The sequence below is a fragment of the Cynocephalus volans genome, chromosome 16, assembly GCF_027409185.1.
Source record: "Cynocephalus volans isolate mCynVol1 chromosome 16, mCynVol1.pri, whole genome shotgun sequence".
In the NCBI taxonomy this organism is placed as follows: domain Eukaryota; kingdom Metazoa; phylum Chordata; class Mammalia; order Dermoptera; family Cynocephalidae; genus Cynocephalus; species Cynocephalus volans.
The window spans coordinates 18,581,591-18,595,368 of record NC_084475.1 but is presented as its reverse complement, the minus strand read 5'-3'; the positions used below and the strand labels follow the sequence as shown (position 1 = coordinate 18,595,368).

The 13,778-nt window shown below is 50.6% G+C and overlaps 1 protein-coding gene across 2 annotated transcripts; it reads left to right on the top strand.

Moving 5' to 3' along the window:
• Window positions 1–217: 217 nt before the first annotated feature.
• On the top strand, window positions 218–13,668 carry TK1 (thymidine kinase 1). Of its 2 annotated transcripts, none has more exons than XM_063081093.1 (7): window positions 218–298; window positions 412–443; window positions 1,546–1,656; window positions 3,712–3,805; window positions 12,177–12,266; window positions 12,685–12,804; window positions 12,917–13,668. In XM_063081093.1, the coding sequence occupies exons 1-7, from the start codon at window positions 233–235 to the stop codon at window positions 13,103–13,105; spliced, it is 702 nt and encodes a 233-aa protein (XP_062937163.1). In that variant the 5' UTR covers window positions 218–232; the 3' UTR covers window positions 13,106–13,668. The 2 variants fall into 2 exon arrangements, with proteins under 2 accessions (XP_062937163.1, XP_062937162.1); XM_063081092.1 differs by having other exon boundaries at window positions 233–298; window positions 13,076–13,668.
• The last annotated feature ends 110 nt before the right edge of the window (window positions 13,669–13,778 follow it).

The window sequence follows — 13,778 nt, the reverse complement described above, 5'->3', positions numbered from 1 at the left end:
GGAGCCAGCCCAGCCTCTGCACTGCAGTCCCCGGTTCCTCCCACTTGGGGGCGGGCTGCAGTTAAATCTCCCGCCATCCCGCGGCCGGGCGCTGATTGGCTCCGAGGCGGCGGCACCGGCTCCCGATTGGTCAGCGTGACGCGGGTAAAGGCGGGAGGCGCGGGAAGCAGCGCGAGTCTGTGAGGCAGCGGCAGCGGCGGCTCCCCCATCCTGAGAGCTTCCCGGAGGCGTCATGAGCTGCATCACCCTCCCCAGCGTGCTGCCCGGCTCCCCCAGCAAGACCCGGGGGCAGATCCAGGTGCGGGCGCCGGGCGAGGGCTCGGCCTGCGGGGGGTCGGGGGTCGGGGTGGTGGCCGGTGCCCCCGAGTCCGCGCGGAGCGGGCCCCGAGGTGACATCTCCTTCTCTCCTAGGTGATTTTCGGCCCCATGTTCTCAGGAAAAAGGTAATGACTTCGCAGGGTGAGGGTGGACCTCCTGCTCCGGGACCCCCGTCCTCCCCTGGAGCCCCTCCCCGCTCTAGAACGACCCGCACCGCCTGGCCCGCGCATTCCCGCCCTGGAGTCTCCTCCCTGGAAGCCGATCCCGGAGGAAGCCTGCCCCACTGCCTGCCCAGGTCACACCCCACCTCCCACTGTAGACAGCAGTGCCCCTTCCTGAAGCTGGTTACAGCTTAGCTATCCCCCAAGTCCTCTCAGAAGGGGGCGTCCAGTGTGTCCGCTGTGGGCCAGGCAGTGTCTGTGTACCCCCTTTCTTTTTTTGTTTGGCGGCTGGCCGGTTCATGGATCCAAACCCTTGCCCTCGGTGTTATCAACATATACCCCCTTTCAGTGTGAGTTTCCTTATATGACGGACGAGTCTTAGTTACTTTCCACATTGAGGAGCTGAAGCCATGGAGCCTTTGCTCCCCTGATGTGACAAGAACCGTACCCTGGACGAGGTGGGTTAGTGAGTCCCCCAGAGCAAACTCCCCTGACCATTCTTATATGGCCTGGGGGTCATTCCAGTCCAACGCCTTGCTCAAGAGGATGAGGCTCCAGGTTGGACTTCTCGGACCCAGAAGCAAGTGTTTTCAATATTGCACAAAAAGGCTTTGTGAAGTTAACTCAGGAAAACCCTGAACCCTTTGAATAACTCGGGGATAAGATCACTCTGGAAAGCAATCTGCCGGTCCCTCTGCATGTGGCCTTTGCCTCTGTCCACCTTCCCTGCCATATCCCTAAGAAACTTACTCCTCCAGCCCTTCCCAGGACCGTCTGAGCTGGCCACTCTCCCGGTAGATAACTAACTCCCGGTAGGTAACACTGTCCCTGCGTTTATTATATGCAGGCCCCAGTGACGTACAGCCTGTGTCCCTCTCACCTCCAGGCTGTGAACTGAGTCTCAGATCCCGCCCTTTCTTACCCAACCTCTGCCCTGCTGTCTTTCCGACCTCGGCGGAGCTTCGGCTGTACACCACTAGGGGGCGGTGGGGAACCCAGCTTATGCTGATGGGGTCCTGCTCTCCCATTCCTGCAGTGGGCCTCACCCAAACCTCTGCTCTTGCAGCACCGAGCTGATGAGACGGGTCCGTCGCTTCCAGATCGCCCAGTACAAGTGCCTGGTCATCAAGTATGCCAAAGACACTCGCTACAGCAATAACTTCTCCACACATGACCGGTCAGTCCCTGTCCCCCTGGACCCCATGGAGTGGGAAATCACAAGGCACAGAAGCCATCAGAGCTCTCTTTAGCAACATGGTTAACACTGCTGATGCCTGGCCCTGCACGGTTCTGCCATTTACCAGGCTCTAACCTAGTGGTTCTCAGCCAGGTGCAATTTTGCCCCCAGAGTCCATTTGACAATGTCTGGAGACATTTTTAGTTGTGACAACTGGAGGAGATGCTCCTGGCCTCTAATGGGTAGGGGTGAGGGATGTCACTGCTGACCATCTTACACTGCACAGGTCAGCCCCCACAACACAGAATGATCTGGCCCCAGGTGTCAGTAGTGCCTGTCAAGGTTGAGAAACTCCACTCTGGAGTTTACAGGTACACAGAGGCTGCAAACTGGTTTTGTTTGGCCTATGCATTGATTTTTGTTTAATTTTTTAATTATCTGACCTTAGCTGACTCTCTGTCAGCTTGTGGCCTTCAGGCTTCCTGGTTTTATGTTTATCTACCTGAGCCCTGTGGACATTTCTGCCTGCAACCTCAGCTTGGGAGTTAAACTTAGTTCCTTGGCAGCAGATTTGGTCCCCTGAACTTGTCCAACTGAGCCCCCAGTGACAAAGCTGTGCTGTACTACACACAGGGCCCTGGCCCAGAGCTGCATCTGAGGGTTGCTACTGACTGTCTAGAGAACAGAGTCACCCAGTGTGTGGGGTGGGGTGGGAGCCACTGGCTTCCTGAGGCCTGATGGGTGGTGGAGGAGAGGAGGGTGCCGGACGTCGATTTAAGTGCTAGGATTTGAGCGACACTTTCTAGCCATGCTGTCTCATGTAGGTGGTTAGTTCTCCACATTTGCTTCCTTATCCCTAAAACGTAGTGTCCACTGTGGCCCAAGCCACGCCATCTGTGCCTGCCCACCTCCCTCTGGCTTTCTCTATTTGGGGAGAGAAGAGGGAATTTAAAATGCATGAAATATTTTTGTATGCTCTTCCCAGATCTTGAAGTAGGATTATAGCAAGATAAAAACTAAGCAGTAATTGTATTTCATTCTTTATAAATACAGCTACAAACTGCTGAGCCTTTAGGAAACTACCCCTTCCTGCCAAGGCTAGTTCAGAGGAGCAGGCAAAAATGGAAACATTGTAGAAAAACAGAGACTATTTTGAAAGGCAGAGGACACAGCAAAGTCCCTGGCTGTCGGAACAAGGTGGGGTTGGTAGTGTCATTTAATGGCACTGGAATATTCCCACACACTTTCAAACTCTGCTGGGCAGGATTCCCCCTAAGGACACACAAGGCTACAGCATGCCAGCAGATCCACGCTCAAGTCCCCAAGTCAGACACGTTGCATCCTGGCTCTGCCAGCTAATAGCCCTGTGATCTTGCAGAAATCCTTTAATCTGCTGGGAGAGCCAAGGAGAGGACACTCTTCTCAGTCACTGCTCACAGCCTGGGGTTCCAGGCTGATCTCTGCTGGGGCAGGGCTCTTGTAGTCTGAGACTCTGGTGCTAATGGGCCACCCAGGGCCTGGATACTTTTGTCTTCATGGGCCCCTTCCTCCATAAAAAAAAAAAAAATTATTTAAATTATACTTTATGACAACACTGATATAAAGACAAATATAATCCAGGCCGAGTTATACTTATTTATTCTTCTGAATTTTAAAAGAAATGAAAACATTTTGTTGGCCCCTAAGGGTGTCATGGGCCCTGGGCTCTGTACCTGATGAAGAAGCAGGCCTGGTCTGCCCCCAGCCCACCAAACAGAAGCATAGAAGAGCTTTAAAGTCACGTTGAACTTTATACAGGACATTGCTAATTTCTAGTCCAAAGTGTCAAGTGAAATAGCTTATATTAAATAACTGGTTTACTGGACAAGGGCTTCATTCTCCCCAAATCCCTTCCCATAGGCACTAACTTCTCAAAGCTCTGCTAGGCCATTGCCACAGGCTGCTTTGCAGGTGGAGGACTGGTCAAGACAGTAGCCATTCCCTGGCCTTTGCATTCTGGTTTTGGGTCTCCTCGGGCTCCCTTGCCTTGCTCATGCTCTGCCTTTCTCATTTCAGGAACACCATGGAGGCTCTACCTGCCTGCCAGCTCCGGGATGTGGCCCAGGAAGCCCTGGGTGTGGCTGTCATAGGCATCGACGAGGGGCAGTTTGTAAGTTGGTTTGTCCTGGCATCACTCTTTGTAGGAAGCTCTTCCTACAAAGCTCCCTCTCTGTCTCCCTTTTTTTGCTGCTGGTTTGCCCAGGGCCTATTCTGATCAGTTCTATTTCTGATGTTTTAGTAAAGTAACAAAGTTCACTTGCTTCAACTGAATTCCCTTTACTAGTGTCCGTGTTACTGTCATATAGATTTCTTTAACTTTTTTTTCTTTTTTTTTTTTAATATATACAGTGACCAAAAAAAAGTCAGATTTCTCAACAGTGGTGTATAAGGAGTGTTTTGTTTGTATCACTGTTGCTTCCTGCTTGTTCCTTATGCGTTTACTTTTCTCCTTGCTGAGATACCTCCTTTAGTAGTTCTTGCAGCCAGGACGTGTAGAGGGCAGCTCTCCCAGTCTTAGTGTGAAAACGTCTGTTTGGTCCTCCAGTTTGAGCTGGGCAGCGCGTGGTGGGCTGACCTTGCTGCTCTGCACAGGGTCGGTACTCCCAGCCTCACAGCTAAGGGGAAGGCTGATGGTTACTTCCTGGGTAGGTAATCCCTTTTCTCTTAGAACGTTTCCAGGGGAGGTTTTGTTTTTATTTACCCTATTTTGTATTCGTTGTGCCTTTTCATTTCTGGGAAAGAAATTAAACCATTATCACTTCAAATATCTCTGTCCTCACCCCTCTGTGAGGTGTTCTGGGTAGTGTCTTCCAAAGTGTGTTTTGTGTCAATGGCCTACTTTTCATTTCTGGGATTTCTGATTCATTCATTTTTTATATCTGCTACTCTAATTCATTGAACCATTTTTTTTTTAATGATTCACGCTGTTTCTTCTACTATCTTTCTGAAAATCTTGTTTTAGTCTTTTCCAGCTAAATCTTCTCGTTTCTTCAGGAGCACATTCTCTGGCTGAGCTTGTTGATTATCTTTTGTTGCCTTAGTTTCCCTCTTGTGCTTTGGAATTTTTTGTTTTTTGGAAGTGTATCTTGAATGAATGAATGAAACTAAAACTCACTCTGAAAGGGGCTCAGCTCACTTAACCCCTCAGGCAGGTTTGTGGTTGCCTCCAGTACATTAGGGAGGGTAATAAGAGCTGCTATAACAAATACACCCAAAATTTCAGTAGCTTAACATGATAGACTTTTAAAAAATATATTTAATTGTCAAATAAAGATTGAATTTATTCAAAGTATACAATGTGATGATTTGATATAAATGTACACACAATAGAAATTTATTTCTCACTCACATACTCCTACATGGTTGCACATCAGTTGATGGGGAGCCACCCATGAAGCTCACCATCGTCAATACGTGGTGGCTAAGATCACCCAGGTGGCTGCATCAGACGGTAGAAGGGTAAAGACATGGGAATCCCCTGGGTGTGAGGTTTTCATGGGCCAGGCTGCTGACCTCGGTCCCTTAATTGTACCTTTAGTCTAGCTTTACATACTGCAGGAAGAAGAAATTTGTTTGTTTGATGAATGGTTGTCAATTTCTGCCTGCCCCACCTCCCAGTAATATCCTACAGGAGCATTACAATCTGTTCTCACCCACCGTCCTATATGTCACAGCCCCAAACTTCATTCCCACGGTGAGGCTGACAGATCCCCTACCCTGCATGGGGTGTCTCCCCTGTCGAGACGGACCTTGGAATGCCAGTGCCTGCTCTGGGTTCAGTGGTGCCCACCCACCTTGCTGATGCCCGTTCCATTTCTGATCCTCAGAGATGTGCTTTTGAGCATAAGTATGTCTGTACGTACATTGATATTTTCTTTTGTTGCTATGGTTGAGGGACTTCCAGGCAAGAAAGTGAGCCCAGGCTGGGAACGGGGGTACAGCCCTTCCCTTTCTCTTCCAAACTGTGGCCTCAGAATGGATCTGAGGATAGTAGATCAGCTTTGGGGGTATGGCCTTCTCAGAAAAAGGAGGTTTCAGCTTTGGGGAGGCTCTCCTTTCAGACTCATTGCTATGAGTTGCTTAATAGCCTTGCCCTCCTGGCTTTATGTAAAACTTGTTTACAGAAACCCACCCAGACACCCCAGGCAGTGACCTTTCTCTTCTCATTCCTCTTTGACTGATACCCAAATGCCCCAGGTCAGGACCCAGCAGACCCCAAAGTCCTCTTCCCTCTTTCTAACCTGTAGGAGGGATTTATTTGTCTGCTTCCTCACTGGGGAGCAAGCAAAACTTTAGTTTGTTCAATGGTATTTATTATGTGATCATCCCCCTTATGCACGGGGGATACGTTCAAGACCCCCAGTGGATATCTAAAACCTTGGGGAGTACCAAACCCTATACATGCTATGTTTTTTCCTATAGACACACACCTAGGATTAAGTTTAATTTAAAAATTAGGCACAGTAAGAGATTAACAACAATAATAGTAAATAGAACAATTATAACAGTATGCTGTAATAAAAGTTATATGAATATAATCTCAGTCGCAAAATATTTTCATCGTAACTAAGCAGTTATCACACACTGGCTGTGACTTGCAGTTTGAGGTGCGACAGCAAATTGAGCACAAATTTATTTTTCCTTCACTGTTTCACTGATATAAGATTCATTTTTTTTTTTTTTTTAATTTTCTTTGAAAGATGACCAGTAAAGGGATCTTAACCCTTGACTTGGTGTTGTCAGCACCACGCTCTCCCAAGTGAGCGAACCAGCCATCCCTATATAGGGATCCGAACCCGTGGCCTTGGTGTTATCAGCACCGCACTCTCCCAAGTGAGCCACGGGCCAGCTCTAGAAGATTCATTCTTAACCATAGATCTTAGCAACCTCAGCATACAATTTTTCCTTTCCTTGTTAATTCAAGAACGTTCACCTGTTCACTTAAAGGGAGCACTTCATGGCTTCTCCAGCATATCCGAACTGCCAGCATCGCTGCTGTTGTGCTTTGGGGACATCATTAAATAAAGTAACAGCCACTTGAACACAAGCCCAGCGATGAGGTGGCTATTAAGTGACTAATAGGTGGTTGCGGATACGCTGGACAAAGGGATGATTCACTCCCTGGGTGGGATGAAGTGGACACGCATATTTAAAACCTACGGATTGTTAGGGCCGGCCCACGGCTCACTTGGGAGAGCGTGGTGCTGACAACAAGGGTGAAGGGTTAAGATCCCCTTACCGGTCATCTTTTAAAAAAAAAAACAAAAAAACTTATGGATTGTTTATTTCTGGAATTTTCCATGTATATTTTTGGACTGCGGTTGACTGTGAATAACTGAAACCCTGGAAAGTGAAACCACGAATACGGGGAGACTCCTATACCCACTCTAAAAACATCACCACTCTTTGCTTCTGCCCTGCCCTCTGCGGGCCCTTGTTTTCTGCAAGAAATTCAGTCTTCCTGTTGCAAGAAGTTCTGGTTTGAGAAGGCTGACTCCTAGCATGGGATGACAAAAGGGCTGCCCTTCCCTCCTTTATCCTTTGCTGGGGACGGGGGAGGAAGGGTCTTCTAACCTGCCTTGTCCCCGTCTTCTGGGTCAGCGGGAAAGGGCTTTTCACAGAGGAGCTGCCAGAACTTTCTGAGCGAGGCCCTGGCTCAGAACTTCTGTGCTTACTTGTGACGCTGGGCAAGGTACAGAAGTGCTCAAGCTGCTTTGTAGAAATTGTTGGCATTTGGGGGAGATTAATCTGAAGACCCCGCAGCCAAATTCTGAGGATGCTGTGCTTAAGATGCTAGGGGTGGGTGCACACCACAGCTCCTGGGCCATCCCTGTGAGTTCATTAACCAGCCAGACGCAATGTGTCACAGGCCTGCAGGGATGCTTTCAATTAGCCGGACGTGATTGTTCTTAAGCTTTTTTTGTGTTTTATTTCTGTTTTACTGCATAAGTCCTAACAGCTTTAATCTAGAAAAATTAGGGATACACATAAGAAATAAGAAAGTCCGTAACTTACCATTGTCAATGTCTGCCAGCCAGAGACCACCAGGAGCACCACCAGAGCTGAACAACTTGGGTTTATTGCTTGTTGTGGGACGTGGAAGACCACACACCGTGGGAACCCACGGAAGTATCTCAGTGAGGGGCTTAGAAAGGGCTTGCAGGATTGGGGCTGCTGTTGGGTTATTCTGGGAGGTGTTACGAGGTGCTTCACTCTTGGTTAGATGCTCTCAGGAAGGTGACTGTGTCATCAGTATCTTAAACCTTATCCCCAGGGAGGGTGGACTAGAACCCTAATTAGTAAAGTAGCAGCAGGCACTGGCCAATGCGAGTGGCTTGGACGATGCCCTGGTCTTGTCATATGGTCACAGAGAAGCCTCTCCTGATGTTGCTGTTCTGTGATATTTAGTACATTCAGCCAATGCTAGGGCCCAGCTGCAAGTGCCAGGCCAGCTTCTGGCCGCTGGGGGCTGCTTTTCTCTTTTCCACCACCCTGAAAAGTAAACAAATCCATATAACACGTTGGCCTAATCCTCCTAATCTGTATACTTTTTTTTTTTTTTTTTTTTTGGGCAGCTGGCCAGTACATTGAACCCTGGACCTTGGTGTTATCAGCACCACGCTCTAACCAGCTGAGCTAACCGGCCAGCCCTTCTTTATTTTTTAGTAGATCAGGCTCATATCACAATGTGTGGCCATTTTTTCATGTCAACAAATACCTACCTTTACCATTATACCATTTAAGCCCCCTTGTATGTGACATTGAAAGGCTGTGAAAATCTGCACACAGACATTGGGCTAAAGTGGGCCAATCTTATTCATTCATTCATTCAGTCAGTCAGTAAGTTTTGAAGCTCGTACCATACGGCAGCAACGTTCTAAGGGCTGGATATACAAACAGAGTCCCCACCTTTGAGTAAACCTTATAGTTAGGGGACAGGAATGTGCAATATGTCAGGCAGTGACAACTGCTATGAGATAGAGGGAAAAGGCGGCAGGAGGGAGATAGTGACTTACGGTGGTGGTGACTCTGTATGGGGACGGTCAGGAAAGGGCCTGCAGGAGATTGAAGGGGCGCTCCAAGCAGTGGAAGGCCCCGAGGCAGGAATGCGCTCGCTGGTGTGTCTCAGGAGTAGAGAGGGGCCTGTGGCTGTAGCCATCAAGGTGGTGGGGCAGCCAGGGCCAGATGGCTGCAGTTAGGCCAATAAGGACTTGGGTGTTAACCTTGGGAGAGAGACAGGAGGTCGCAGAAGGGTCTGTTCTTGAACAGATGCAGAATGGACAGAGGGCAGTGTGAGGCCATCTAGGCCTCTGCAGAAAGCACCTGGAGAGAAGGGGTGGCCTGGCTGGAGGTGACAGCTTACATCTGCACACCCTCCTCTGACAGCATGTCCCTTTCGTTACTAACATGGCTCACACCTTTGCCTGTGTTTATTGGCTACTTATATTTACTTCTCCTTTTGTAGGTTGCCTTTTTAGGGCTTCCACCCATTTTTTTCTCTTAGTTTGTCCCTTTTTCCTTATTTTTCATGAAGGTGAAATAGCTGGTGCTCCTTTGTCACAGGCTGTCAACATCCCTTCCCATTTATTTGCCTCTGAATTTTGTCTGTGGCGTTTCATGTAGTCTCACCATTCGGAATGTACTTCTTACACGGTTGCATCCTTTACTCCTGCCCTCTGTGGCCTTTGCCTCTCCAACACTAGCCTGTGTCTGTGCCAGCCGCAGAGGTCTCCCAGCAGGGGCCTGACCAGCCAGCCATTGGCCAGATGATGAAGCAGGTGGAAATGGCTTGCTGCAGGCCACCCAGAGGTGTTGAAACTGCAGACGAATCCGACTGGGCAGACTTGTTGTCACGCTCTAGAAAGCCCTGTTGTTACTTTCCTACATGACCCCATGTTGCAATTTTTGTCTGCTGAGGAAACCATGGCTTTACTAAGCACTTTGAAGTTCCATTTTTAAATGTAACCTATGTTAGTCTCGAGCTGCTCTAACCAAGTACCACAGACGGCTTGAAGAACAGAAGTCTATCCCCTCACAGATCTGGAGGCCAAAAGTCCAAGATCAAGGTATCAGCAGGGCTGGTTCCTTCTGAGGCTGTGCGGGAAGGGTCTGCTCCATGCCCCTCTCATGGGCTTGTAGATGGTGTCTCTTATAAGGTCACTTGTCATTGCATTAATGACCAACCTAATGACCTCATCTTAACTTGATTACTTTGCAAAGACCTTATCTCCAAATGTCACATTCTGAGATATTGGAAGTTAGGACTTCAACACATGAATTTGGAAGCGGGGGGAGTCCACAATTCAACCCATAGCACAACCTAGACTACTAATGGAAATCAACATAAATACCAATAACTTGGTTACCAAAGATCATTTTGAAATGTTGCAAAGATGGGCTGGCTGGTTAGCTCACTTGATTAGAACGTGGAGCTGAGAACACCAAGGTCTAAGGTTAGATCCCTGTACTGGCCAGCTGCCAAAAAAAAGAAAAAGGGGGCCGGCCCGTGGCTCACTCGGGAGAGTGCGGTGCTGATAACACCAAGGCCCCGGGTTCGGATCCCATATAGGGATGGCCGGTTAGCTCACTGGCTGAGCGTGGTGCTGACAACACCAAGCCAAGGGTGAAGATCCCCTTACCGGTCATCTTTAAAAAAAAAAAAGAAAAAAGAAAAGAAAAAGGAATGTTGCAGACAAATTGGGCTCCTCTGTCTTTATCTTCGAAAACTCCTGATTGCTCAAGAGCCTCTGCTGGGCCCGGGGTTGGATGTCACCTAGGAGAGGGGTGGCATCACACCAAATGGGAAGCAAATGTTGGGCGGAAGGATCGGGCTCTTTGATTGTGGGCACCAGACCGAGGTTAGAAAGGAGATGCAGGGCCGAGCCTGTGGCGCACTCGGGAGGGTGCTGCGCTGGGAGCGCGGCAACGCTCCCAGCGGCCGCGGGTTCGGATCCTATATAGGAATGGCCGGTACACTCACTGGCTGAGTGCCGGTCACGAAAAAGAAAGAAAAGAAAAAAAAAAAAAAAAAAGAAAGGAGATGCAATGAGTGGGGGGCCAACGGCCTTCCTCCAGCCCGAAACCCTGGTGGGGAAGGGTCTGTGACCTGACTTCTGCCTTCATGTGGAGGGTTAAGGAGCAGGGTTCTCAACCCAGGCTGGTTTTGCCCCCCAGTTCCCACCCAGGGGACTTTGGCCAACGTCTGGAAACAATCTTGTTTGTCACAACTGGGAAGTGAGGGGGGTGCTACCAGCATCGAGTGGGTGGAGGCCAGGGACGCTGCTGAACATGCACAGTACAGCCCCACAACACAGAATGACAGCCTCGAATGCCAAGAACGCCACAGCTTAGACCCTGGGTGAGGAGATTTACTGGCCGACAGCTCCTTGCAGGATGGGAGCTGCACTTCCATGACATGGGATGAGTCCTTTAGAGAAAAAAGGAAGGTGTGCGTGGCCAGGTCATGCTGGAGTCTCTGGGCTCTTCCCTCAGAGGCCCCTGCCAGCTGTGTGGAGGGGTTGTATTTGGCTCAAATTGCCCTTGGTTTTTCAAGCCACTTTCATGGTCCTCACCTGACTCAGCTCTCATGTCTCAATAACCTCGTACCTCAATAAACAGGCTGAGCCAGGCCTGAGTGGCCTGGAGAGAGAGACCCTTCACCCAGAGACAACATCCCACCTCACCCAATCCGAAGACCAATTAGACACATGAACATACTCAACTAAAGGCAGTAAATATGCTTAATCAATGAAAATTCACCAAACATTTGCTTAAGTGTCAGACTCTCCCTGGGCCACTTAAAACGAAATTTGATTTACAAAGTAAATGAGCTTTCTGCAGACCCTGTATTTAGAAGGACGTACTATGTCATCCTGTTCTGTAAATGGCCAGTGGGACCCCTCCCCTTCTCAAGGCATTACATGCACATCATCTGTTCAAAAAGGGCGGGGTGCACAAAAAGACCACCTATTAGCCAAATAGCATACAAATATATAATAAATTGAGTGCCTTTTCATCCTTAAACAGCAAGGGCCTTCCCTGCCACGTCTTAGTGAGGAAACAGGTTCAGAAACATGAAGTCATTGCCAAGGTCATGCAGCTAACAAGTCTAACTAAGGGCAGCATCTGAGCCCACGGGAGCTGCCTCACTCGAACCTCTGACTGCTGTGGTGTCAAGAGCCGAGTGCAGCAGTCTGGTGTCAAGTCCTGGTGCCTGGGCTTGGAGCAGAATAGAGCCATGCCATGGGAGGCTGGCTGAGTGGGGAAGGCGCTGGGTGGCTGTGGATATGCATGTCTGCAGGTGGGAGTGCATACAGATAGACACTAGTCCCCCAGTCGGGGGAGCCTCATGGGAGCCTTAGAGTTGCCCTGTGCTCATGCTCCATGCTGATCCGAGTTGTGGGATCCAGCAGTGTCTTCTCTGAGGTTCAAGGAGCTGCTGCTCGGGGTAGAAACTCACTCCCTCCACCCACTCTTTCCAGTTCCCCGACATTGTGGAGTTCTGCGAGACCATGGCCAACGCCGGGAAGACAGTGATTGTGGCCGCACTGGACGGGACCTTCCAGAGAAAGGTAAAGCATCGTGTCCAGGTCTTGTCCTGGGTACTGGGAGGGAGGAAAGGGCCTCTCAGCAGGCAAAGGGCAGTACACAAAGATGGGCACCCAGTGCGCCTCTTGTGCGTCATAACACAGCACTCCTGGATGCCCAGGGCTTGGCCACTATGGGGTGTGGCTGAGCTGCTCAGACCAGGCCTTGCCTGAGCCCAGGGACTCCCTGGTCTGCTCCAGAGTGAGTGTATCCAGACCGGATGCCATCTGCTCCCAGCAGGTGCTTTGAATTGGCAGAGAGACAGAGCAGGGCACGGAGCTCTGGGCACGGGGAAGGAAGGTCAAAGCAAATTGTCTTGCTTCAGTGCTTGTAGATCAAAGGGTTCAAAAGAAACTCACCTGGCGAGGTTATTGAGCACCTGCCTTCTCTCTGGGAATGTAGGCTTTCGGGGCTGTCCTGCACTTGGTGCCCCTGGCCGAGAGCGTGGTAAAGCTGACCGCGGTGTGCATGGAATGCTTCCGGGAAGCCGCCTACACCAAGAGGCTGGGCACGGAGAAAGAGGTAGCTGCGATCTGCCCTCTCTCCAGCGGGCAGGGCAGGGGCAGGGGTGGGGCACTGCCTCCTCCTGAGCCAGTCCCCTTCACACCCACCCCTCTCCTCTCCCTGCGGCCAGGTCGAGGTGATCGGTGGAGCAGACAAGTACCACTCTGTGTGTCGCCTCTGCTACTTCAAGAAGTCCTCGGGGCAGCCCGCCGGGATAGACAAGGAGAACTGCCCGGTGCTGGGGAAGCCGGGGGAGGCCGCTGCATCCAGGAAGCTCTTTGCCCCTCAGCAGGTCCTGCAGTGCAACCCCGCCCACTGAGGGGGTCCAGGCCATGGCCAAGGACAGCCACTGCTGCTGCCCCCTAGCGGGTGCCTGCCCCCTGCACATGCGTGACCTTTCCAGAGGAGGAAGTCTGGGGAGGAGATGGAGGTTACTGCGCTTGGGGAATCTGCTGCCTTCAGAGACTGGCCCTTTCAGAGGCTAGTCCACGTGTCACATCCTCTGCCCTTGCCTGCCCACCCATCCTTTCTCGGTTCCCCTCCGAGCTGCTGGGATGATCCACCCCAGGCTGGAGCTGGCCTGTGTGGTGTCTGGCTCCAGGTCTGGCTGCTGCAGATGTCCCCTCCTGCTTTGGGGTGAGGGGCAGAGCCACGTGCTGTTGTGACATCAGTGCTGCTGGCTGTTTCCCCCTTTGTGGCTTTTACTGTTGAGTTTCTGTTCTCCCTGGGAAGTCTGTGCACCAGTACCTATGAGCATCGTCCCGCACCACGGTGTCTGTCCGCTGCCGGGGACTGCTCTGCCCTCCTCTGAGGTTGGCTTGGGCTCTTGCTTCCCTTTGGGCTGAAAGGCCTTCCTCCGTTCTGGTGATTGTTTTCTCCAGAGTTACAGCATCTTTCACATGGGTGGCACTGACCCTGGTGGGCTCAGAGCCCTAGGGGCTTGTCTCTTGGTGGGGAAGAGAGGGGGGCAGGGGCCACACTCCTGCTGTAGT

What these genes read in the sequence shown, in the direction of transcription:
- TK1 (XM_063081093.1), top strand. Translation starts at nt 233, where the DNA reads ATGAGCTGCATCACCCTCCCCAGCGTGCTGCCCGGCTCCCCCAGCAAG. An exon ending in AACTTCTCCACACATGACCG is followed by an intron (nt 1,657 to 3,711) that starts GTCAGTCCCTGT and finishes TTCTCATTTCAG; the next exon opens with GAACACCATGGAGGCTCTAC. An exon ending in GCATCGACGAGGGGCAGTTT is followed by an intron (nt 3,806 to 12,176) that starts GTAAGTTGGTTT and finishes CACTCTTTCCAG; the next exon opens with TTCCCCGACATTGTGGAGTT.